The sequence below is a fragment of the Orcinus orca genome, chromosome 7, assembly GCF_937001465.1.
Source record: "Orcinus orca chromosome 7, mOrcOrc1.1, whole genome shotgun sequence".
Taxonomy (NCBI): Eukaryota; Metazoa; Chordata; class Mammalia; order Artiodactyla; family Delphinidae; genus Orcinus; species Orcinus orca.
In genome coordinates, this window is record NC_064565.1 from 75,525,099 (window position 1) to 75,545,298 (window position 20,200).

At 35.6% G+C, this 20,200-nt stretch overlaps 1 protein-coding gene across 2 annotated transcripts in view; it reads right to left on the reverse strand.

Annotated features, from left to right (window-relative positions):
• The window catches only part of COL5A2 (collagen type V alpha 2 chain), a 189,952-nt gene that overhangs the window by 13,999 nt on the left and 155,753 nt on the right, over positions 1–20,200 (reverse strand). For both annotated transcript variants that reach the window (XM_033400263.2, XM_004276926.3), the window contains exons 22-45: positions 20,054–20,107; positions 19,713–19,820; positions 18,602–18,655; positions 17,917–18,015; positions 16,640–16,693; positions 15,815–15,913; positions 15,655–15,708; positions 15,507–15,560; positions 14,443–14,496; positions 13,662–13,715; positions 12,033–12,077; positions 11,395–11,493; positions 10,273–10,380; positions 9,942–9,995; positions 7,657–7,710; positions 7,430–7,483; positions 6,956–7,009; positions 6,432–6,539; positions 6,267–6,320; positions 5,674–5,727; positions 4,704–4,865; positions 3,934–4,041; positions 2,687–2,794; positions 1,203–1,256 (exon numbers count right to left, since the gene is read on the reverse strand). In XM_033400263.2, coding sequence (XP_033256154.1) covers positions 1,203–1,256; positions 2,687–2,794; positions 3,934–4,041; positions 4,704–4,865; positions 5,674–5,727; positions 6,267–6,320; positions 6,432–6,539; positions 6,956–7,009; positions 7,430–7,483; positions 7,657–7,710; positions 9,942–9,995; positions 10,273–10,380; positions 11,395–11,493; positions 12,033–12,077; positions 13,662–13,715; positions 14,443–14,496; positions 15,507–15,560; positions 15,655–15,708; positions 15,815–15,913; positions 16,640–16,693; positions 17,917–18,015; positions 18,602–18,655; positions 19,713–19,820; positions 20,054–20,107 — 1,800 coding nt within the window. The remainder of the gene's footprint in view (positions 1–1,202; positions 1,257–2,686; positions 2,795–3,933; positions 4,042–4,703; positions 4,866–5,673; positions 5,728–6,266; positions 6,321–6,431; positions 6,540–6,955; positions 7,010–7,429; positions 7,484–7,656; positions 7,711–9,941; positions 9,996–10,272; positions 10,381–11,394; positions 11,494–12,032; positions 12,078–13,661; positions 13,716–14,442; positions 14,497–15,506; positions 15,561–15,654; positions 15,709–15,814; positions 15,914–16,639; positions 16,694–17,916; positions 18,016–18,601; positions 18,656–19,712; positions 19,821–20,053; positions 20,108–20,200) is intronic.

The window sequence follows — 20,200 nt, forward strand, 5'->3', positions numbered from 1 at the left end:
ACAGAATTTAAGTCTTATTCGACTGATTAGTTTGGCAACCAGGATAAACTCTGGCAATTAGGTTGGAGAATTGATACATAATACATTGAATAAGCTGAATTGGCAACTCCAAGATTTTGAAAAAAATATATTGAAAGCACATGTACATTTAGAATTTACCAAGAATTACCTCCTTTGCAACAATTAAAACTTGTGATTAAAATAAAATGTGATGGCAACTTAAATTATGCATAGGGGTTCATAGATTTTCAAAATTATATCAGGGGTACATCAGCAAAATCTTTGAAGACTACCACACTGGACAATATATTACCGACGGAGGGAAAAACCCAGATGCCAAGAGAATTTGCATTCCTTGGCTTTACGGTAGATGGAGGGGAGTGGCCTTACCCCAAGATTCTTCAAAACTCTTTCTTCCCCTCTCTTTGAGTGCCTACTAGATACTTTAAACAAGTTATTTGAAACACAAATGCCCAGTGGTATAGGTACGAATCATAGTTAAAGTATTTGAAAATTGAGGTTCAGAAAATATGTTCAAGATCACATAGCTAGTTACTTAAAGAATCAAGATTCCAACCAGGTCTCTCAGGTTTCAAAGCCCATTCTGCTACATGATGAGCTCCTGGAGTGGAAAGAGTCTCTGCATCATAATAGACATTAGAGAGGGTTTTTGTTTTTGCCTTCCATTTACTACTAAGTAGTCTGAGACAACTGTGTGACTGCCCAAAGGGACTAGAGTTTCAGATAAAGTTGGGGATATTTTCAGTTCAGCACATGTCTAATTTAAAAACACATCATGAAATATACAATATTTAGAAAGACATGGTTTATTTCCTCATGGGGCATTCGCTTTAGGAGGTGAGTAGAGAAATTTAGATGTTACACAGCTCTATTTGTGCTGCCATACTTTTGTGAATGAGTTTGAAATTCAGACTACTTCATATGTATCCTCATCCAAAGCCTTCATGGTGCACCTTTTCCTACTGTTAATTAAAAAAATGCCATCTCACTTGGCTATGTATTCAAACTTTCATTTATAAGATCTACTCAAATTATGACATTACAAAAAATATTGTTACAATCAGAAATTTCAGGGCTGCATTGGAGCTATGAGAAGAAAGAGTAGCTTTTTACTCTTTAATATTACAAAGATTTCAAATTTACATTATTCCAGATTTTTTAATCAGTGAAATTGCCCTTACACGTTCTCCAACAGCACCATCCCGTCCTGGAGTACCATCATTACCAGCTGGACCCTATAAAGAATCATATTTGAAAAATGAATTAACTGAGTAATAAAAAATCACATTCCAATTGCCAGAAAAATTACAGCATGTTTTCCACCTCTCTTCCATATTATAAATTAGCATTTATAGAAATTTCAGTAGAAGAAAGTCTTCTGCCATCTTTCTATTACTTTGATTTGCCTGTAAAATTATTAACACATTCTTACATTTTTGGTGCCAACTTTAAATGCAGTTTTGTTTAAGACACTATTTTCCACTTACAATTCAGTGCTTATAAAGTGCAATGTTATTTCCTTTCTCCACATACATATTTCATATTCAAGTATTAAGAATGCCCAGTTATTTACTATAGCAGCTCAACTTTAAAACTGTCCTGGCATTTGCTACAAATTTGGGCTCTTCAATGTTTGGTGTGAAACAGTACTAAATCTATGTTCAGATTGGCTTAATCAACCTCTTCAATGGTGGGCCCAGAGGAGATGCCACCAGATGGAGGAGCTCCACCACCAGAGAAGCCCCCAGACATTCCTCCTGGTGTGCCTCCTGCACTAAGTCTAAATTCTTCATTTCTATTTTTTATTTTTAAAAAAGAAAAAGTATTCAAATTCTTCTAAATAAATAGACAACAATTACATTCCCGGTATTTTATGTTTTGTTTATATTATCAGTGAATGGTTTTCCTCAGATTTACTTACCCAAATAATATCCTTAAAGTTTAAAGTAAAATATCTGTGTTTAGATATTAAATTACTTTAAAAAATATATAGTCTTCTTTTCCTATTTTATTTTGATTTTTTTCAGAACTATATTTTTACCATTTGAGCAAAAATTGCTTTGAAAGGCATTGATTGTTTCTTTCAAGAAAATGTGACACTAAATGTTTGGTGATTTACTCATTAAAGCACTGAACAGAGGAAATTCCAACCTATAACTTCTCAAATCACCTTTCAAAAGCTGATTTCCTCTCAGAAGAGACTAAGGGAACATGATCTCCATAATGTAACTTTATAGGGATATGTAAGTAAAAGCATCTCTACTTACTTTGCCCTCTTCACAAGCTGTAACAATTATATTAATCCTATCACCATAAAACTTGGCAATTTTGACAAATATGCCATTACAGAAGGAAATACTAATAAGAGAAAAGGTAAACGGTTGTATCCTTTCACCTTCAAAGTAATTTGGCAACAAGATAAATCAACTAAAATACTTGGCTCCAGACTAGATGAAAGTCAGTGCAAGACACAAATCTTACTACTTTTTCTTATGTCATCATTTAGTCAACTCTCTAGGCAGGAACACATCAAGAAACATCACTAGGAAACTTCCTTCAGGTCAAATGTACAATTTCTAAATTTCTAAATTGACTTCTAAATTTAAAAAATGTCCCCGGAACGCCCAGATGAGGAGGGGAGAGGGATTTTCACTGTAGTACTCACTTCAGGTCCTGGTTCTCCCACAGGGCCATTTGAGCCTGGGGGCCCCACTGGTCCAGGCGGGCCTTTATCTCCTGGTGCACCAGTTGGTCCTACTTTTCCTGGTGTGCCCTGAAATAAAAGTACAAATATGTCCACCACTTCTGAAGAAGTTTAAGGAGGCCAGTTCACATAAAGGCTACATTTATTCAAATGGCACCCCAGTCCCTCCTGCTATAGTAATAATTGTCCATTATCCCACAACACTCATGTCACTGTAGTGCCTTCCCAGAGGCATGCGCACTTCTTATCACAATCATCCTGACATATCAAAGGGAATAAAAAGCATCCTTTGCACCAAGTCAGGTTCATTTTGGTTTCTAATCTGATGTACCATTGTTATTTCCGGATGCCCTTCTTGAATCTGTGTCACTAGTAAGATTTGCTCATCTTTATTCATTTCTGCTTTGTCTGCTCACTTTACTTCTATATCCTGGCACTTTGGTCTCAGTATTGGGAGATTTTACTTCCAGGTTCCTTGGCTCACTCCTGATAACAATAAGACAGCCCTTAACTCCTGGTTTTCTGGTTTCACATCTCTACCCACATGTCCCCAGTTCCAAGGTCCCAGCAGTAAATCTCTCTGTCTACATTCCATATAAAAACACCATTTTTTCCTCAAGCATGTAAACTTTCAGCAGTAAAATTTAGTCTCTTCAAAGCTAACAGTGAGTTAAACTTTTATCCATACTCCAGGGAATATGAAATTCTTAGCACCCTCCAGGGAACAGGAGATTACTTTCAGAATCCTTCTTTATTGTTCACCCCACTTTCACCTCCAATATTACTTTAGCTCAACTACTTCTTCCCTTTGATGGTTTATGAAAACTTACTCTCTCAACTGTGAAATATGAGTGTTTCTGTTAGGCATGCTTATTTAAAAAGAGGCTACCTACTCACCAGGAGATTATCCCCTTTCTCTAGCTCCATGGATATTTTTAATCTTTGAAGAAAGATTTAGAGTCACCAAAATCTATATCCTTATTTGTCTACTTCTCTAGTCCCAGGGTTAAATAACTATATTTTTCAAGGACTTTCTAAGGTACTTAAGTAAAGAATTTGACATTTAAAGTCAAAAGGTTTTTAAGATACTCAGAATCTGTGTCTAAAAGAGACTTCAAATCTATTAAGAAAAAAAAAAAGATAAATTTTCCCTTCACAAATTTTATTGCATATAATCAGATGAAATATCGACCAGCGCAGCTACTCACTGCTGGGCCTGGAAGGCCGGGCATCCCTCGCTCTCCACGCTGCCCTGGCATGCCGACGATTCCTCTTTGCCCAGTAGTTCCAGCTGGACCAGGGGGACCATCTGGACCCTAATTTTGAGGACAAACTATAATGAGGAATTCTCCAGGGAAAACTATATGCAAGCACTTTACAATAGATCACAGCTTTACAGGTTTTTTGGTATGAGAAAAAGTTCTCTGTTCCATAAAACCATACTATGTATGAGTAGTCAAGATGTGTAATCCACACTGAGCCTCTAACATTATTTAAAGGTGAGAATGGCCCATTTAGTTGGAAAGGAACTTGAAGATTAATGTGAATATTAGTAGAATAAAAGAGGTAACTATTCAGGCAAATATTTTTCCTCTTTTTAAAATGACTAGAAAAATTTTAAAACAAAGAAATAGGGCTCTATCTAAACATATTAATGTTGAGGCATTTGGATATTAAATAAAATAGTTCGGTTTAAAAAAAGGTTCTTCATTCAATACAGATATTTAACAAAAAATGTTTCCTTGTTTAGTTTCTGAACACCATATCCATGACTATTATATTTTTATATCTGTACATATACTTTTTCCTAGAGCAGAGAATTATAAATTAAAAACCTATAGGGCATAATGCATTTAAAGGATTACGAAAAGTGCTCAGGATAATATATAAACAGTTTCTCTGTGGCAGTAATTCTTATGAATTTTTACTAGTAAATATCTCAGTTAGAGGTGGTCTAGAACAAAGATTCCAAACTTACAGGTTGCCCATCTTCTCCTGGGTCCCCTTTGTCTCCTGGGCCACCAGGGGGGCCAGCTGGTCCTCGATCTCCTACTCGTCCGTGAGAGCCGGGGTCCCCAGGAAGACCTGGAGGTCCCTCCTTCCCAGGTTCCCCTAAGGGCCCTGCAGGTCCTGGAGCTCCCTAGTACAACATAGAAAGAGACCCGGGAGGGCAAAGTGGAAGCCACGTTAGAAGACCTAATGTGATGGTCTCTGCCTCAGAGGCAGATTCCCAAGCCTCACAGGTCCATTTTTCCTGTTAGATGATCACTCAGTGGATTTAAACAAAAATAAAAAACACAGCTGCCACACAGCTGATTCATTTCCCAGAGGAAAATCTAAATTATTTGCAATTACCTTTTAGTCATTATTAAAAGTGTGCTGACAATATTGAAAAATCAACTATACTTCAATTAAAAAATAAATAAAAGTAAAGTGATTTGGAATTGCAAAAAAAAACAGTGTGTTGAAGTTAACTTGAATTTTCAAACTCCATAAGGCTCTGCCCCAACAATGAATACATAATATTGATATTTTATTGTCTGACCTGATCTTATAATGAAAGAATAACATTTATTAAAGATAATTTCAGAGATTCTTCCTAACTGAAAGAAATGATTATTAGCACACAATACTGCACTATTTAGTGCCCAAATGAAGTAACAGTCAAACATTGGGGCTTAAAAGGATTTGCAAATAAGCTCCTCCAGGAAACACTGGATGATTAAAGAAGGACTGGCTCGACAGCTTACCACTATGAATTATTGGGACAAGAGTTGTCAACATGGGATAACAACTAATTAAGGGATTAAACAAAAGAACAAATAATAACTCAATTAAATATATGTGTGTATCATTATAATATGTACATATGTATGTGTTTGTGTGTATTTTTATGTGTGTGTAAAATTACTCCACTATCAATGATTTCAATTACTGAATCGACTTACAGTAGGACCTGGAGGTCCAACTCTGCCAGCAGAACCAGGAAATCCTGTAGCACCCTAGAAATATAATATCATATAAATAATTTTAAAATAAAAATTAATTCTATACACTTTATAGGGATTATTAATTTTACAGGGATACTTAGGCCTTTATATTCCTCTTGTTATGACCAATATATATTTTTTCTTGTATCCTATGTTTTTGGGAATGGATCTGGATGAACTAGTAGGAAGGATACTATTTTTCTCTTTCCACTTTCCATTTCTCTTGAATACATACAAGTATATTGAAGGCAAGGGCTAGAATCACATTAATATTTTATATAACAGAATTATACAAAGTACTTTGACATTATTCATTCCCTCTTCCATAGGTAATATATTATTTATGTTACATATGAGGCAGCTGGGTCTCCAAGATCAAAAAACTAATTTTAACCCAGATCTGCATCAAAGTTAAGCGCTCCTTCCACTACTGTATAGTTATACAACTAAAAATTTGTTGCTACGGGTTCAAATGAACTTTAAAATGGCTATAAAGTACTAGGTATCTGTGGCTAGCTGTGTGTAATTCCCAGAGCTTCAAACCAACTTACAGGTGGACCCTGAGTTCCTCGACCACCTTTTAGTCCAGGAACGCCATTAGGACCCTAAATAGAACGAAACAAACAAAAGATCGCTATAGGATAGAAATATGGTCTAAACACAGGTCAAACAGTGGGCACTGGACTCAAGTTGTGTCTTTTTTATTTGAAACTTACATGAGGGCCTGGGGATCCTGCTAGACCTTGTGGTCCAGGAGAGCCAGCATCGCCCTTCTGTCCTGGCTCTCCAGGTTCACCTTTTACTCCAGGCTGCCCATCAGGACCCTACATTAATTGAACAAATAAGCAATTGATCATAACACTTATAGATATATTATTTCATGATAATTATTCCTAACATATCATTTACTCATATATGGTATAATGGTGCTTTGAAATCAGTATAAAAGCATAGAAGAAAAGAAAAAGCCGAGAAGATCTTTGAAGACAGTCTGAAAAAATGTTACACCACCACATTTTTATTATAACAAATAAGTATATAATTCAATATAATGCAAATTCATCCATTTGGGGGCCAGTTCATGAAAATATGTATTGAAAATGAGAATATTGCCTAGAAAACTATGTTTTCCAGAATCTTGAATATACCTTCAAAACACATGACAATGATAAGTAATTAAGTTCATTGCTGTAACAAGAGGAATGTTCGTTTGTAAATTAGGGATATTTGAAAATCATACCTGGGGTCCAGCAAAACCAACGGCTCCAGTTGGGCCATTTTCACCACGAGAACCCTAGAAGAAGACAAACATTACTGTAGCTTTCACATATTATTCTAAATAGGAACAGTATTTTAAAATGCAATTATATAAATTTGTAGTGTCTTGAAATGTACATATAGAGAAAGTAGACATATTGCTTGAGAAGGACTCTTAAGCGTGATGTAAAGGGTCATAGAAGAAATTTTCCAAGGCCCAAAGTCTCAAAGAAGCTTCTAATTTCTTAGTAAATGAGCTGCCTACCTAGACTTAATAGATTGTATAGAAATAATGCAATGATTTTTTTTAAGTTTAATGAGAATAGTAAAAGGTGAAAACCAGGAAGTTAAAAGTAACCTAATCCAACAGGCATGGTTTTATAAATATCAAGACAAAATGATGAATCGTTTTACTGCTCAAGCTCATACTAAAGAACATCAAAATACTGTCACTTACAGGATTCCCACGGGAGCCAGGTGGGCCAACTAAACCTCGAGGGCCAGGTTCTCCCTAGAAAGCAGATTTTAGATTGTTATTGTCCAAAGCAGTGGCAAAATGGGAGGAGAACTCTGAGATGATCTAGTCCAACTGTCAAATTTTATGAAAGAGAAAACATTATGAAAAAGATCCAGCATTCAAATCTCAGGATTTTAAGTCCACAAAATAACAACTTGTGACATTACCTTTTCTCCAGTAGGACCTGCAGGACCAGGAGGACCCAAGGGACCCGGAAGACCCTGCAATTAACATAACATAGGCATACTGAGGAAAAGAATGCACAGAAATCTCCATGTTTAAACAAACTAACAAAGAAGGGACTATTTTGTTACAGCTGACTGCTTTTGTAAAACATTACCTATAATAAATGATATAACTGTATATTCTTAATATTTTATATAGTCTAAAACAATTTCCAATGGATTTTCTCCACAAAACGTTTTAATCTCTTTCATCCAACTCAACTCCTCCATATATAACACCGTCTTCAAACATTAGTATGAAATTAGCGCTACCCTTCAACAGTGTTTCTGTGTTTCTTAGCTTATTTAATTTTGCTAATACCTATTTGAAATGTGACAATAGATTGAAGAGGCTTTTCTTTTTTTGTATAGAATACTATATTCTTAAATTATACTAGTGAAATATCACTCCTGCATTTTTTTTAAAAAAGTGAAATTCTACTAAAGCACTCAGTTTTCCACATTCCCCTGAGATGAAAAGGAGTTGCACTACCCTGCTACACTGAAGATGACGCTGTTCTCTGGCTCAGAATGTAGGGTGCTACCACATGGGGTTTTCTTGACATGAGGTTACAATCTTTAAACTGCTGCACTGTATTGGAATCCTTCCTAAGACAGGTTTTTTCTCTCACATTTGTGTATTGCCTCTTCACAAGCCGCCCAGATATCCTTTTGTCATTTAATTTCTGTATGCATTACTGCAGAAACTTAAGGAACAAAATGACTTTTTAATTTTATATCTGTGACAAGAACATAAGAAAACTGTGACCTTAAATTCTCTAGATCTATAATGAAACAATGTTCTGCCATCCATTTACCTAATATACTTCCTTAAAGGATTTGATTAAATATAAAGGTGACTTTATTACATTCTCATTTTTTTCATACAGAAAAAAAGTGATTCATTTTTTTTTCCTTTACCATGAGATTACAGCAAATGCTCTGCTCTGCTTCTTCCCTAAAACAACATATTTCCCTCACTAAAAATGAAGCAGTCATTGCTTAAATCTTGATCCTACTGCATTGCATTTTCATAGTTCAAAGGAACAGTAGATATGTATTTCAGCTTTCTCCTTAAAATAAACTGTCAATGCATCATCTCTCCTTCAAACAGCACTTCACTACTTACTGTGCACTCCAGACCAACCATGATGTGAAATACAAACCATAAACCAGATTTACTTAGACCACTTTTTTAAAGTATTAAATCAAATATTAGATTTAATTAAAAGGCAAGAGATATTTTGAGTTCATAATTTGTTAAACTAAGTGTTTCACCCTTAATTAGCTTTCCAGAAAAAGAAAAAAGGGATAATTATCACTAAGGCTAAAACTTTTCTATAATTTACTTTATTTCTTTAATCAAAAGTTAATATACAATGTATTAACAGTGGCTCAATGGACAGAATCAAAATATTAACAGTGGTTCAGTGTCATCTCTTTTTTAATAGTATAATGGCTATTGTCAGGACACAGCATGACAACTAACAGCAAACCATGTCATACTGAACCAGAAACTATTTACCAAATATCAGGAACTATTTCCAGGAAATGCTGACTGTCTGAGCAACTGTAACTACCTGCTCTTACCTGAGAGGATCATTCATGTCTGAAAATATATTTTCAGTCTGATTGTCTGATTATCCTTAGAATTGCAAATACATTCCATTTTTAAGGACATAAAGTTTGTTAAATGTCAATTTCTGGAAGGATATTAAACAATCCTTCTTTACATTTCACTTATTCAGCCTCTTTATCAATGAAAGCATTAATGACGATTCATCATGCAGTAATTTTCTCACCCCTAACATCTAGTATATTGAGAAACATTTGTCACACCTTTGGCTACTCTGTAAAACTCTACTTGCCTGCACTGGAATGAGGTCTAAGGCAACTCACTAGAGCAGCATTTTAATAAAAATAAACATTGCCTATGAAATAAAAAGATAATAAAGATAAAGAGGGCCCCACCGCTTAAAGCACCAATCTCATATGCACAATAAAAATGTGTCTTACTTCATTCTCTCAATAATGACTATTTTTTGGCTTGTTCTAATTCAAGGTAAGCAAAATGAATATCTGTGGTCCATCAGTGTCAAATCTCATCATTCTCCTAATCCTGACAACCATGGAAACATGAAACTTATTTTAAAAAGTTCAGGCAAATTCATATGATAATGATGATGTTGATTCCTAGCCCAGCTGCTGAAAGGAATGATTTCACTTACTCTTGCTCCATCATTTCCAGCTGTACCTTCAGAACCTTTCTCTCCTATGCCACCCTGGGAAAACATACAAAACACCATTTAATCATTTAATTGTCTTTTTCCTACACTTGCATGGAAGCTTCATGAGAGCAGGGACGTCTCTCTAATGTTCACAGCTGTATCCCCTTGAGCATAGCACAATGCCTGGGACTGAACATTTTCTAAGTACACATATACTGAAAGAATGAATGAATGAATGACTTGTGACTTAGGGTGGTAGAAGTAAAAGTCTGCCCAGGAAATCATTATCAGTAGAAAGTGTAAATGGATGAACTAAGCAAACCAAACTTACTCTGTCACCCTTGGGGCCAGGAGTTCCTGCAATTCCTCTTTCTCCTGGCATACCTTGAAGACCTGGTGGGCCTGTATCTCCAGGGGTCCCAGTTGGTCCTGGACTGCCCTGAAATGAACCAACAATAAGTAAGCTCACCTATATTTTAAGGTTGAAACTATATGAAATTCCTGTTTTGGTAAATCAAAAATAGTAGAATCTTGGCAATTTCTTGTGGTTCAACCTAGTGCTTATATTTTTCATTTGGGAAAATTGACTCTGAGTTCATTTTAAAAAAATCAGATCTTGCTGTTTTGATTGTTGGTTTGTTTTCAACATTCTCTTTGGAGAAATTGGGTACCAATTCAAATAAAAATGATAGAATTGCCTTTTTATTTTCTTTTTTTGGCAACATCATAGGGATTCTAATAAAAAAAGAAGACATCACATTTAGAGAGTATTCCATTCTCTCTCTAAAGAACCCATGATATGAAGCTGGCTTTCAGGCTCATTCAGTAATTAAATTGAAGCAGATCTTCTTCAATCACTCTGGCCTTTGAAGGTAATAAGGGATCTAATATTATATGATCATGAAAAATTCTACTTCAGTTGTTTGCACTGAAGTTGGCCACACAGTCTTCTACCAATTTTAAAACAGCACCCAAAAGGAAATGGTACTGATTTTTGCCGTGTAATGTATTGTAATTTCGGATTTCAAAAGTGACATACTTTCATATATTAAGTAAGCAGAACTGTAGAAACTGAGACAAGGAAAATGGAGCATATGATTAGGAAGACATCCTAATAAATTACACTATTTTCGATTTATTGCCTCTGCTTATTAATAGAAGTCATTAATAAAAGTTATATAAATAAATATTAGAAACAGGTTTGTATATGAGAATGTATCACTACTTTATGTAGTGATCAAAAATCCCATCAAAGAGATTCTTTTTTAGCTGACTCTTTAGTGCCAAAGAAAAGCCAAGAAGGTGCTCATTAAATATTTGTTGAAGAAATTATATAATCAAATATTTTGTAAAAACAAGAGAAATAAATAATAATAAATCCTAGCACCATTACGTGTTTATTGAGCAGTAATTTTAGACCATTTTAAACTACTGAGCTCACTACCATACTTACTTTTGGACCATCAGGACCGTGTCCTCCAGCCATTCCCTTCTCACCAGGAAGTCCGGTTATTCCTGGTTCTCCTCTTTCCCCTGGATTTCCTCGTTCTCCCTACACAACATAGGAATGTCAAACAGTCTCAGTGCTTGATCTGAAAATGGGTTAAAAGTGCTCCTGGGTGGGCTTCCCTGGTGGCACAGTGGTTGAGAGTCCGCCTGCCGATGCAGGGGACACGGGTACGTTCCCCGGTCCGCGAAGATCCCACATGCCACGGAGCGGCTGGGCCCGTGAGCCATGGCCGCTGAGCCTGCGCGTCCGGAGCCTGTGCTCCGCAACGGGAGAGGCCGCAGCGGTGAGAGGCCCGCGTACCGCAGGAAAAAAAAAAAAAAAGTGTTCCGGGAAATGTGAAAAATGACTTCTACTGGGGAAAAATTTAGAAATGAGCAACTATTAAGACTCAGTTTTCTAATTTAATAAGAAATGAACTTGAAGTAGGCATATACTAGTTTCACAGCACAAAATATTTCTCATAAGATTGATTTTCATGAAGTAAAAAACTGTAACAATTAAAGCCCAGTTTAAGATAAAAGATGCTTTTTCAAACTGAAGCCAATGGACACAAAGTTAATCATGAAGAAGAAAATACTTACTCTAGGTCCTAATGGGCCAACTGCTCCAGGATCTCCAGGAACTCCCTATAAAATACATTTTTTTTAATGAAAAACTTTCAACTGAACTTTAGGTATTTATTAGAAATCTTTCCAGATCATATACCTAATTTCTTCTAACATACTATTAGAAGTCTGACTAAGCCCATAATATTGAAGAAAGAAAAATATGTACAATTTTATAAACAATGGGATATCATATACATTGGATGGAAATACTTTTCCAGAAAAGTTTATATTATACCTGAATGATTGACTTTTGGCAATGAGTTCATTCAAAATATCATCTCACAAAGATATTACTTTTAGCAACAATAAAATAAAAGCAAAAGGCCTTTTATTTCCTAATGGAATGTGAAAAACTTAACAGAGGAAAGTGAAATTAAAAGCAATGAAGTACTAATCTTTTAAATAGAACCAATTCAATTCAATTTAATAAATATTCCTTGAACATATAATATAGACAACACACTGTACTAGGAATTGTGGGTTCAAACTAATGCTGTCATGACTACATTAAAAGTTTGTTCTTAACTAAAGGAAAATTTGTCATTTAAAACTTCTCTGTTTGATAAAGACAGTAACTATATCAAGTAGGCCTCCAGTCTTGTCCCTTGAAATGTATTGTCTTCATTGTGGCATGATCTTCCTAAAACCCAAATGTAATAGTATTTCTCTCTACTTAAAAGCCCTTCATTAGCTTCCCATTACTCTAATAATAAGAACAAACTAGACTCAAATTAAGACTTTCCAGGATCAGGCCCCTGTCATTCTCCAGCCTCTTCTTCACCCTCCTCAACCTGTATTTCACATTTCTGACCTACCGAACTTTTTTCAGTGCCTAAATTTGATCATCAAGCCTTTGCACTTGCTGTTTGCATTTCCTGGAGTATTTTCTTGCCTTCCCTCCTCCCCGCTTACCATCATTCTTCCTTCAGATCTTATAAAAGATACTATTTTGTCCAGGAAACTTTTTCTAAACCCCAATGTCTGAATTAGGTGCATCTTCTAGGTTTACATACACACAGTGCCTCTCTTACCATAGCATTTAGAATATGCTACTGTTGTAACTGACTTTCTATACTCTCTGTCTCCTAGTAAAATAAAATATAAGGCAAGGTCCATGTCCATCTTGTTCAATTGGTTCAGGCCAAGGCTTAGTAGAGCTTAGCACAGAGTGCTCAGCAAATATTTTTGAACAGTTAAATGAATGAATAAATCACTCAAAGAAAAATAAATTACATAAACCTATGTGCTGGTAAAATGACAGAAATAAAATGGTAAGTTTCTGTTCATAACCGTTTATGAAGCCTCCAGTAAAATGTACAGTAAGACATATTTAGTGATTAAGAACACAGTATAAGCACATGACCTGGGTTCAAATCATATCAGCTGTGTGACTTTGGGAAAATTACTTAACATCCGTGTGCCTTATTTTCCTCATCTGTAAAATGGGCATAATAATAATAATAGTACCTAGTACATAAGAGTTGTTTTGAGGATTAAAGGAGATAATTAATTTAAAGCAAAGCAGAACAGAGCCTGACACATAGTAAGTGATATTATGTTAGCAATTTTTAGTATTGCTATCCTTATTATTTAAACACTTACCTGATCACCTGGCTTTCCACCTTCCCCAGGAGGCCCTGGAGGACCAGGAAGCCCCTAAAGCAAAAGTAAGAATATAAAATTGTGACTCTGTGGAAATTTAATAGGCCACCAGTGTTAACAGTTCACAATTCATAGAGCTCCCTGACTGTATTTTCAAGCAAAAGACATTATTTAAACACAAGTTAAGCAAAGCAAAATGAGAAACCTACATCCTCTAACATAACACAGCAGCTAGTCAGTTCGTAGGTTTAGATTTTCATTTGCACACCACTTAGCAAAAAAGAGGTAAGGATATAACAGTAGGTTATTTATATTTGTGGAGCTTTTAATGGCTTTGAGAACAATACTTTAGGCTACTAGAATAAATATTGAAAGTTAGTCCTGACAGTTTTTTCCCCAAATTATGATTATCTATGCTATTAATATACCATCATATTTAATTAAATAAATCATGAAAATTTGTTCAACAAAAAATTTTAGACACTGTGTCAATAAAATTAGATAAGCCTCAATATAGTTAAATAAATCTTATTGAGATATTAAGAACATTTTATGATTTATAATTTGTTAATAGGTTTGGGGTTTGATCAGTTGTTCAGGGGAAATCTGTTCCTTCTCTTTGAGTAAAAATGTTTGATTTTGTCCAAATGTCTATCTTATTTACTAAAAGAGGAATGACCCCTTTGAAAATTGTAGAATTTCACGTCATTCAACCATATCTTTTTATAAAAAAGCATTTTGCTTAGGGGAAGAAGAAATGGAAGACTGAGTCAGTGCATACCTGAAAGCCAGTGGGGCCTGGAGGGCCCTGTTCTCCTCTCTCCCCAGCTAGACCCTAAGTCACGAAGGAAAGAAAACCATGAACATCAAGAGCCAGATCCTTATGTCTGCTTCCCACTTGTGTGAACCACCAGAAGTATTTATATTTATATTTTATAAAGAAATATTTATATTTCTTTGTATTTCTTCCAATCACAAGTTTTTCACTTTAGCAAGATAATAAACTAGTCCTAAATGTCAACTAATTGTACCGTTTTAAGTCCCTGATGGTGAGAAAATATCTTCTAAAGCCAGTGAAGAAACTGATAACATGTGTTCATTTTTTATCCAAACATAAATGTCTGGAGCCAACTGTAAAATTTGGGGGGAAATTGACTATTGGCATGGAAAAATCCATTACTTTTATATGTCTAATCTAAAAGGTAATTAATGTTTCCATTGTAGTTTGTTTCTCAGTGTTATAAAAATTATTAATCAAACCTTCAAAACTAGCATAACTAAAGAAAGCAAAGCTAACATTTTAAAAAAGATATTTAAATTGCCCCATTCCAAAACAAATAAACATGCCATAATATTTCTGATTAACACAATTTTAAAATCCTAGGATGAAAATATACCTCAAAGGATAAATATTATTCCTTTTTAGTCCATCCAAAAAAACAAAACAAACAAACAAAAAAAAACGCTTAAATAAATTTCTATAAGACACAATATTAGAAAAAAACCCCTGGTATAATCAAGTATTTATATATTTTAAATAAAATACAGTATAAAATATTTGTCAGACACTACTTTCCTCATATAATTTTCAACTGTGATAACATAGAGATGATGAGGTAGCTTTTACCATCAGCATTTTATAGAAGTTTAAAATGAAAAGACCAATAATTCTACTTAAAAAGGCAGAAGATGCCAGCACAGGAATCAAAAGAAAAGATATAACTGAAATTCTTCCATCTTGCACTTTTTTATTTACTTCCCCCCAAAACCTACCCATGAGTAAAGTCTCAGACAAACATCACTGAAGAATGCAATGTGAATATATTCTCACTAAAACTTACATACCGGGGGGCCCACAGGACCGGAAGGACCAACTTCACCATCTTTTCCAGGAGCTCCCTAGCATCGCAGAGAGATAATTTATGAGGTGAGACCATGAGAATTTGGGTAATTTCATATATATTTTTTTCTTTAGCAGAAAATGTGTAGTTACCCTCTGCCCAGGAACACCAGCATTTCCTGCTTCTCCAGGTTTTCCAGGGTCACCCTAAAGAATCAATGCAAACTAATTTAAATTTCAATCAGTTTGCTATAAACATGTCAGCTCCAAGTGAGGATTATGATGAGATGGCAACATTATACACTGTACTCACACTGCTACCTTTGGGGCCTGGAAGACCCATACTCCCAGGCTGCCCTCTGATTCCTATGGAGCCTGGAGGACCTGGCCGGCCATCCTCTCCTGGAGCACCCTACAAAATTGACAGGAGCAATGTAAGTTTCACATAAGTTCTCTCTGAATGTTACATCACCCAAATTGTCACTTGCCTTTCCTTACTACAAAAGTTATGTAAGTTTTAAATTAAGCCACGTTTTTATTTCAGTGAATCAGGACAGTTGAGTGTTTTTAAAAACAACTGCTGAGGTATTTGAATGTTTAGAACGGAGACTTTATTCTTATTCTATACACAAGCCTCATCTTTATGTCTCTTTACATTCTCATATTAATAGGGGAAATCTTCCTTCTTTCATTTACTCTTGTTTGTGGTAATGAAAACTCAGGACTTCCATTTCACATTTGCTGTATAAGGAAAGGGCCCAGAATATATGAACTTTCAAATTTATACCCACTTATCTCTTAAATGTATAAAATTGGAAGGATATCAAGAAATGAGAATGTTGCTAACAAATTCCACTAATATTAATAAATACATCATGGAAACTTTTTCACTTATGTCAGAGAAGCAATTACAATCTCAAGCATTTATTTCAATACAACGTTATCAATTTTTGGTCATTTTGAAAATACGCAGATCCTTAATATTTACTTCCAGGAGAGGAAGGTACATTTTAAACATGTAAACATGATCAGCATCCACCTGATCAAAAATGTTAACCTTAAATAAGCATCTTACCATGTAAGTTGCATGTCTATTGAGAAATATTAATGGTGGTGGACTTCTGTTTAAATTACTTACCAAAGGTCCAAGTTTTCCTTCAGGACCTTGAACACCAGGATTTCCTGTCAGACCCTAAAAATTAAAAGCAATTGTCAGTTTGTTGCTGACCTGCAACTGGAGTAAAGATTCTAAAGAGTAAAAATAGCACTGCATTAAAAAGATCCAGTTCCGCTTTGCAATGCCCACTCTCAGTAGCCTTAGGTTCCTCTAGACAAACTCACAGGACTATCATGGGCCCCACTCAACCTGGTTTCAGGATACAGGGCAGGATACAGGGCAGACAACACAACATGCAAGAAGGCATCACATGTGGGACTCCCCACTGGGAGGAGTCCTCACAGCACAGCCTTCAGGGCCAGACTCTAAGCCTCCCACAATGGGAGGCCCGATGTGAGAGAATCAGTCTATGTGGTGGGTGCAGGAGCCACCCTGGTTTGAAATCTCACATAACCAATATTTGTAACAGCACCTTGGACATACTATACTGGTCCCAGCAAGGTGAATGCCCAGGTACAAGTCCCTGCAAACTCAGGAAATCCAAAACTATGCCTCCTACCAGTTTTTTTAATTCATTCATAGTCCTCCAAGTCCAAATGCAGTCTACAATCAGGGATCATTTTTACTAAAAGTAATTGAATGGTCATTCAACTGGCATTCCACCTTTATCATGTGTCTAGGGAAGAATATCGAAGATATTTATCGAAGATGAACCCAATGCCTCTTTCTCACGTAGAAGGAGAAAGGGTTGTAGGAGACTTTTACTCAAATATCTAACACTGGGTTCAGGACAAAGAACTTATGTTGAGCCAAATGTATCTTTCCATGAAGCTTTCTGTATAATCCTTTTCTCTTTAAGGGGCATTGTTGACAACTGAATATAAGGGTAATTCCATAGTTCTAATGAATTTTCAAGTGACATTTTGTTAAAATGAAATTTGTCAGGAATTCTCTGTGCTAAAAGTCACATAAGTTGTTCATCAGCAAGTAAAGAAAAATCATAAAAATTGATAAAAAGGATTTTCTTTTCATATCAAGTGGTAAAATTATTAATACATACCTCTTTGAATAAAGGAGACTAGAAGTTTTTTTTCTATACATGATAAAAATAGCAAACCATTCATTATTTCAAAAATAATGAATCAGGTCAAACCCAAAGAAAAAAACAAAGAAATGTTCCAAGTCGCGAAAGCAAGCTATTAAAAAAAAAAAAAAAAAAAAACCTTTAAGAAACCTTTAATGAATTCTCAGGAGCATATCTCCTGGGTTGATGTAGCAAAAAACTGCTGTGTTCTTACCCGAGCACCTGGAAGCCCAGGTTCCCCCGGACGTCCTGGATCCCCCTGACCTCCTTTAGGTCCTGAAGAACCTACAGGACCCCTCTCTCCTTGAGCCCCCTGTTCCAAAGCAAAGCAGAACATATCAGGAAAAAGGGAGTGCAGGGAAACAAAAGCAAGCATATATAAAATCCTTGTTTACAAATCAAACCACTGGTATAACATAAAAGAGTTTGTCAAAGTAGTTACAAAGACTTCTTTGTAAACCATGTCACTTCACATTTTGTTCTCATTTGGATTCCTTGTAGAATAGAGGTTTTTCATCATTAACTAATGAAAGTTGTGTTTAGAGCCTCACTCCAATAACTTAGATTTAGAAACCCCCAAATTTTGAAACAGTCTAAATTTCTAGATAAAGGAAAAAATATATATCGGCTAAAGGAAAGATTTATGGCCTATTCTTCTCAAGAATGTCCCTGGAAAGTTTGAAAACAAACTCCAATACACCTCCAACCGTCATCCTTCTCCCCTAGACCTCTATAATGAAGAAATTGCACAAGAGGGATTTGGCAGTAGGAGTAACATCTGTGTCCAACTCTTTTCTAGATCTGGACCCATGTGGACCAAGGCTAGATCACCATGCTGGACAATGGCATCTTTTGCAACACTGCCCACAGGAGTGTCAACCTTGATAGGATAACCTTACCTTTGGTCCAGGTAAACCATCAGAGCCTGGAAAACCACGATTGCCAGGAGCACCCTACAAATGACCAAAATGTGATTCTTAATTGTGGATGTTTTTGTAATATATAACGAGTGGGTGATTTTTATTCTTAGTACTATAAGGTTTTAGGAGCTATGATCAACCCAACACAGCAATAGATATGTATAAGAAAAAATAACCTGACTATACAGAAAGACATTTTAAATTTTGAAAAATATATGTAAGTACTGAGCCAAAATTATTCAAATCAAAAAATATTTTACCACTTCATTGTAAAATTAAACATAGAGAAAAACTGATACATAGATATAGATACGAGAGGTAAAGAAATGGTACCATCTACCACAATCAAAATGTCAGTGATTGCAGGCATTAGTATTGTCTTTGATGTGAAGCCCTTTGCATTTTCTGAGGTTCCATACAAAAGTAAGGTGATATTGTTATTCTCCCTTTCAGACCTGTTTCATTATAGTCCAGTCACAGCAACCTTTTCTGGTCTTCAAAATCACTAAGCCCTTTCTGGCCTCCTGGATTTGCATTTTTTGTTTCCTCTGCTGAAAAATGCTTTTTCTCTCAAGTTTTCTTGCTGGCTCATCTTAATCTTCAGATCTTAGCTAGATGCCATCTTCTCAAAGAATCTTATTTCCTAACCACCTAACCTAATGCCACACTACTGTCATAAGTTACTCTCTACCACATCACCCTGCTATTCCCTAAGTGTATATGGCACTTATTAAAATGTGTAATTATATTTTTATTTACCTGTTAACTTGTTTATTGCTTACCTCCCCACTAAACTATTGTTTACTAGCCCCCGCATGAAGGCTGGACCCATAGCATTCTTGTTCACTGATGTATCCCAAGCACCATATACCAAATTGGCATAGAGCATTTGTTCAGTCAATATTAGATGAATGAATGAATGAACAATGATTAGACAGTTGGCTCCCTGAATTCAAAGATAGCCATAGTGAACTGTGCAATGCACCTGCTAGCATTTCTCTTAATTGCTCTAGTTTTCCTCACTATTCCAAAAGTTATTCATGTACTTCCCCCACAACTATAAGAATTTATTCAATCATTCAAATTTTACCCTTTCTCCCATGGGGCCTGGAGGACCAACTGTTCCTGGATCACCTCGGGGACCTCGTTTGCCTTCTTCACCAGGTGGGCCTATTGGACCCTGAATACCATGTGGCCCCTATTGAAAACAGAAGGACAGATACCAGAAAGAGCCGTTTGACAAGGGAGTTATAGTCAAAAGATTCATTTAAATAAGTCAGTCACAAATTTTAAACTATATTAAGCAAACTATTTCCATCCAAAAGTATTATAATTCTCATTGTCATTATTTGAAGTACTTGAGTATTTTGGGCTTACATTTCTGGATAATATTCATGTTCTTCTTATCATTTAAAAGAAATAAAACCTTACCGGTTCCCCTTTTGGACCAGCTTCTCCTTTGAAACCTGGAACTCCTGGATCACCCTAAAATAAAAACATTGATAATTTTAAGAACCAAGATATTTATCCAGCCCAACCTGCTTTAATTATTACAGTGAATGGGCCTTGAAAATTTTC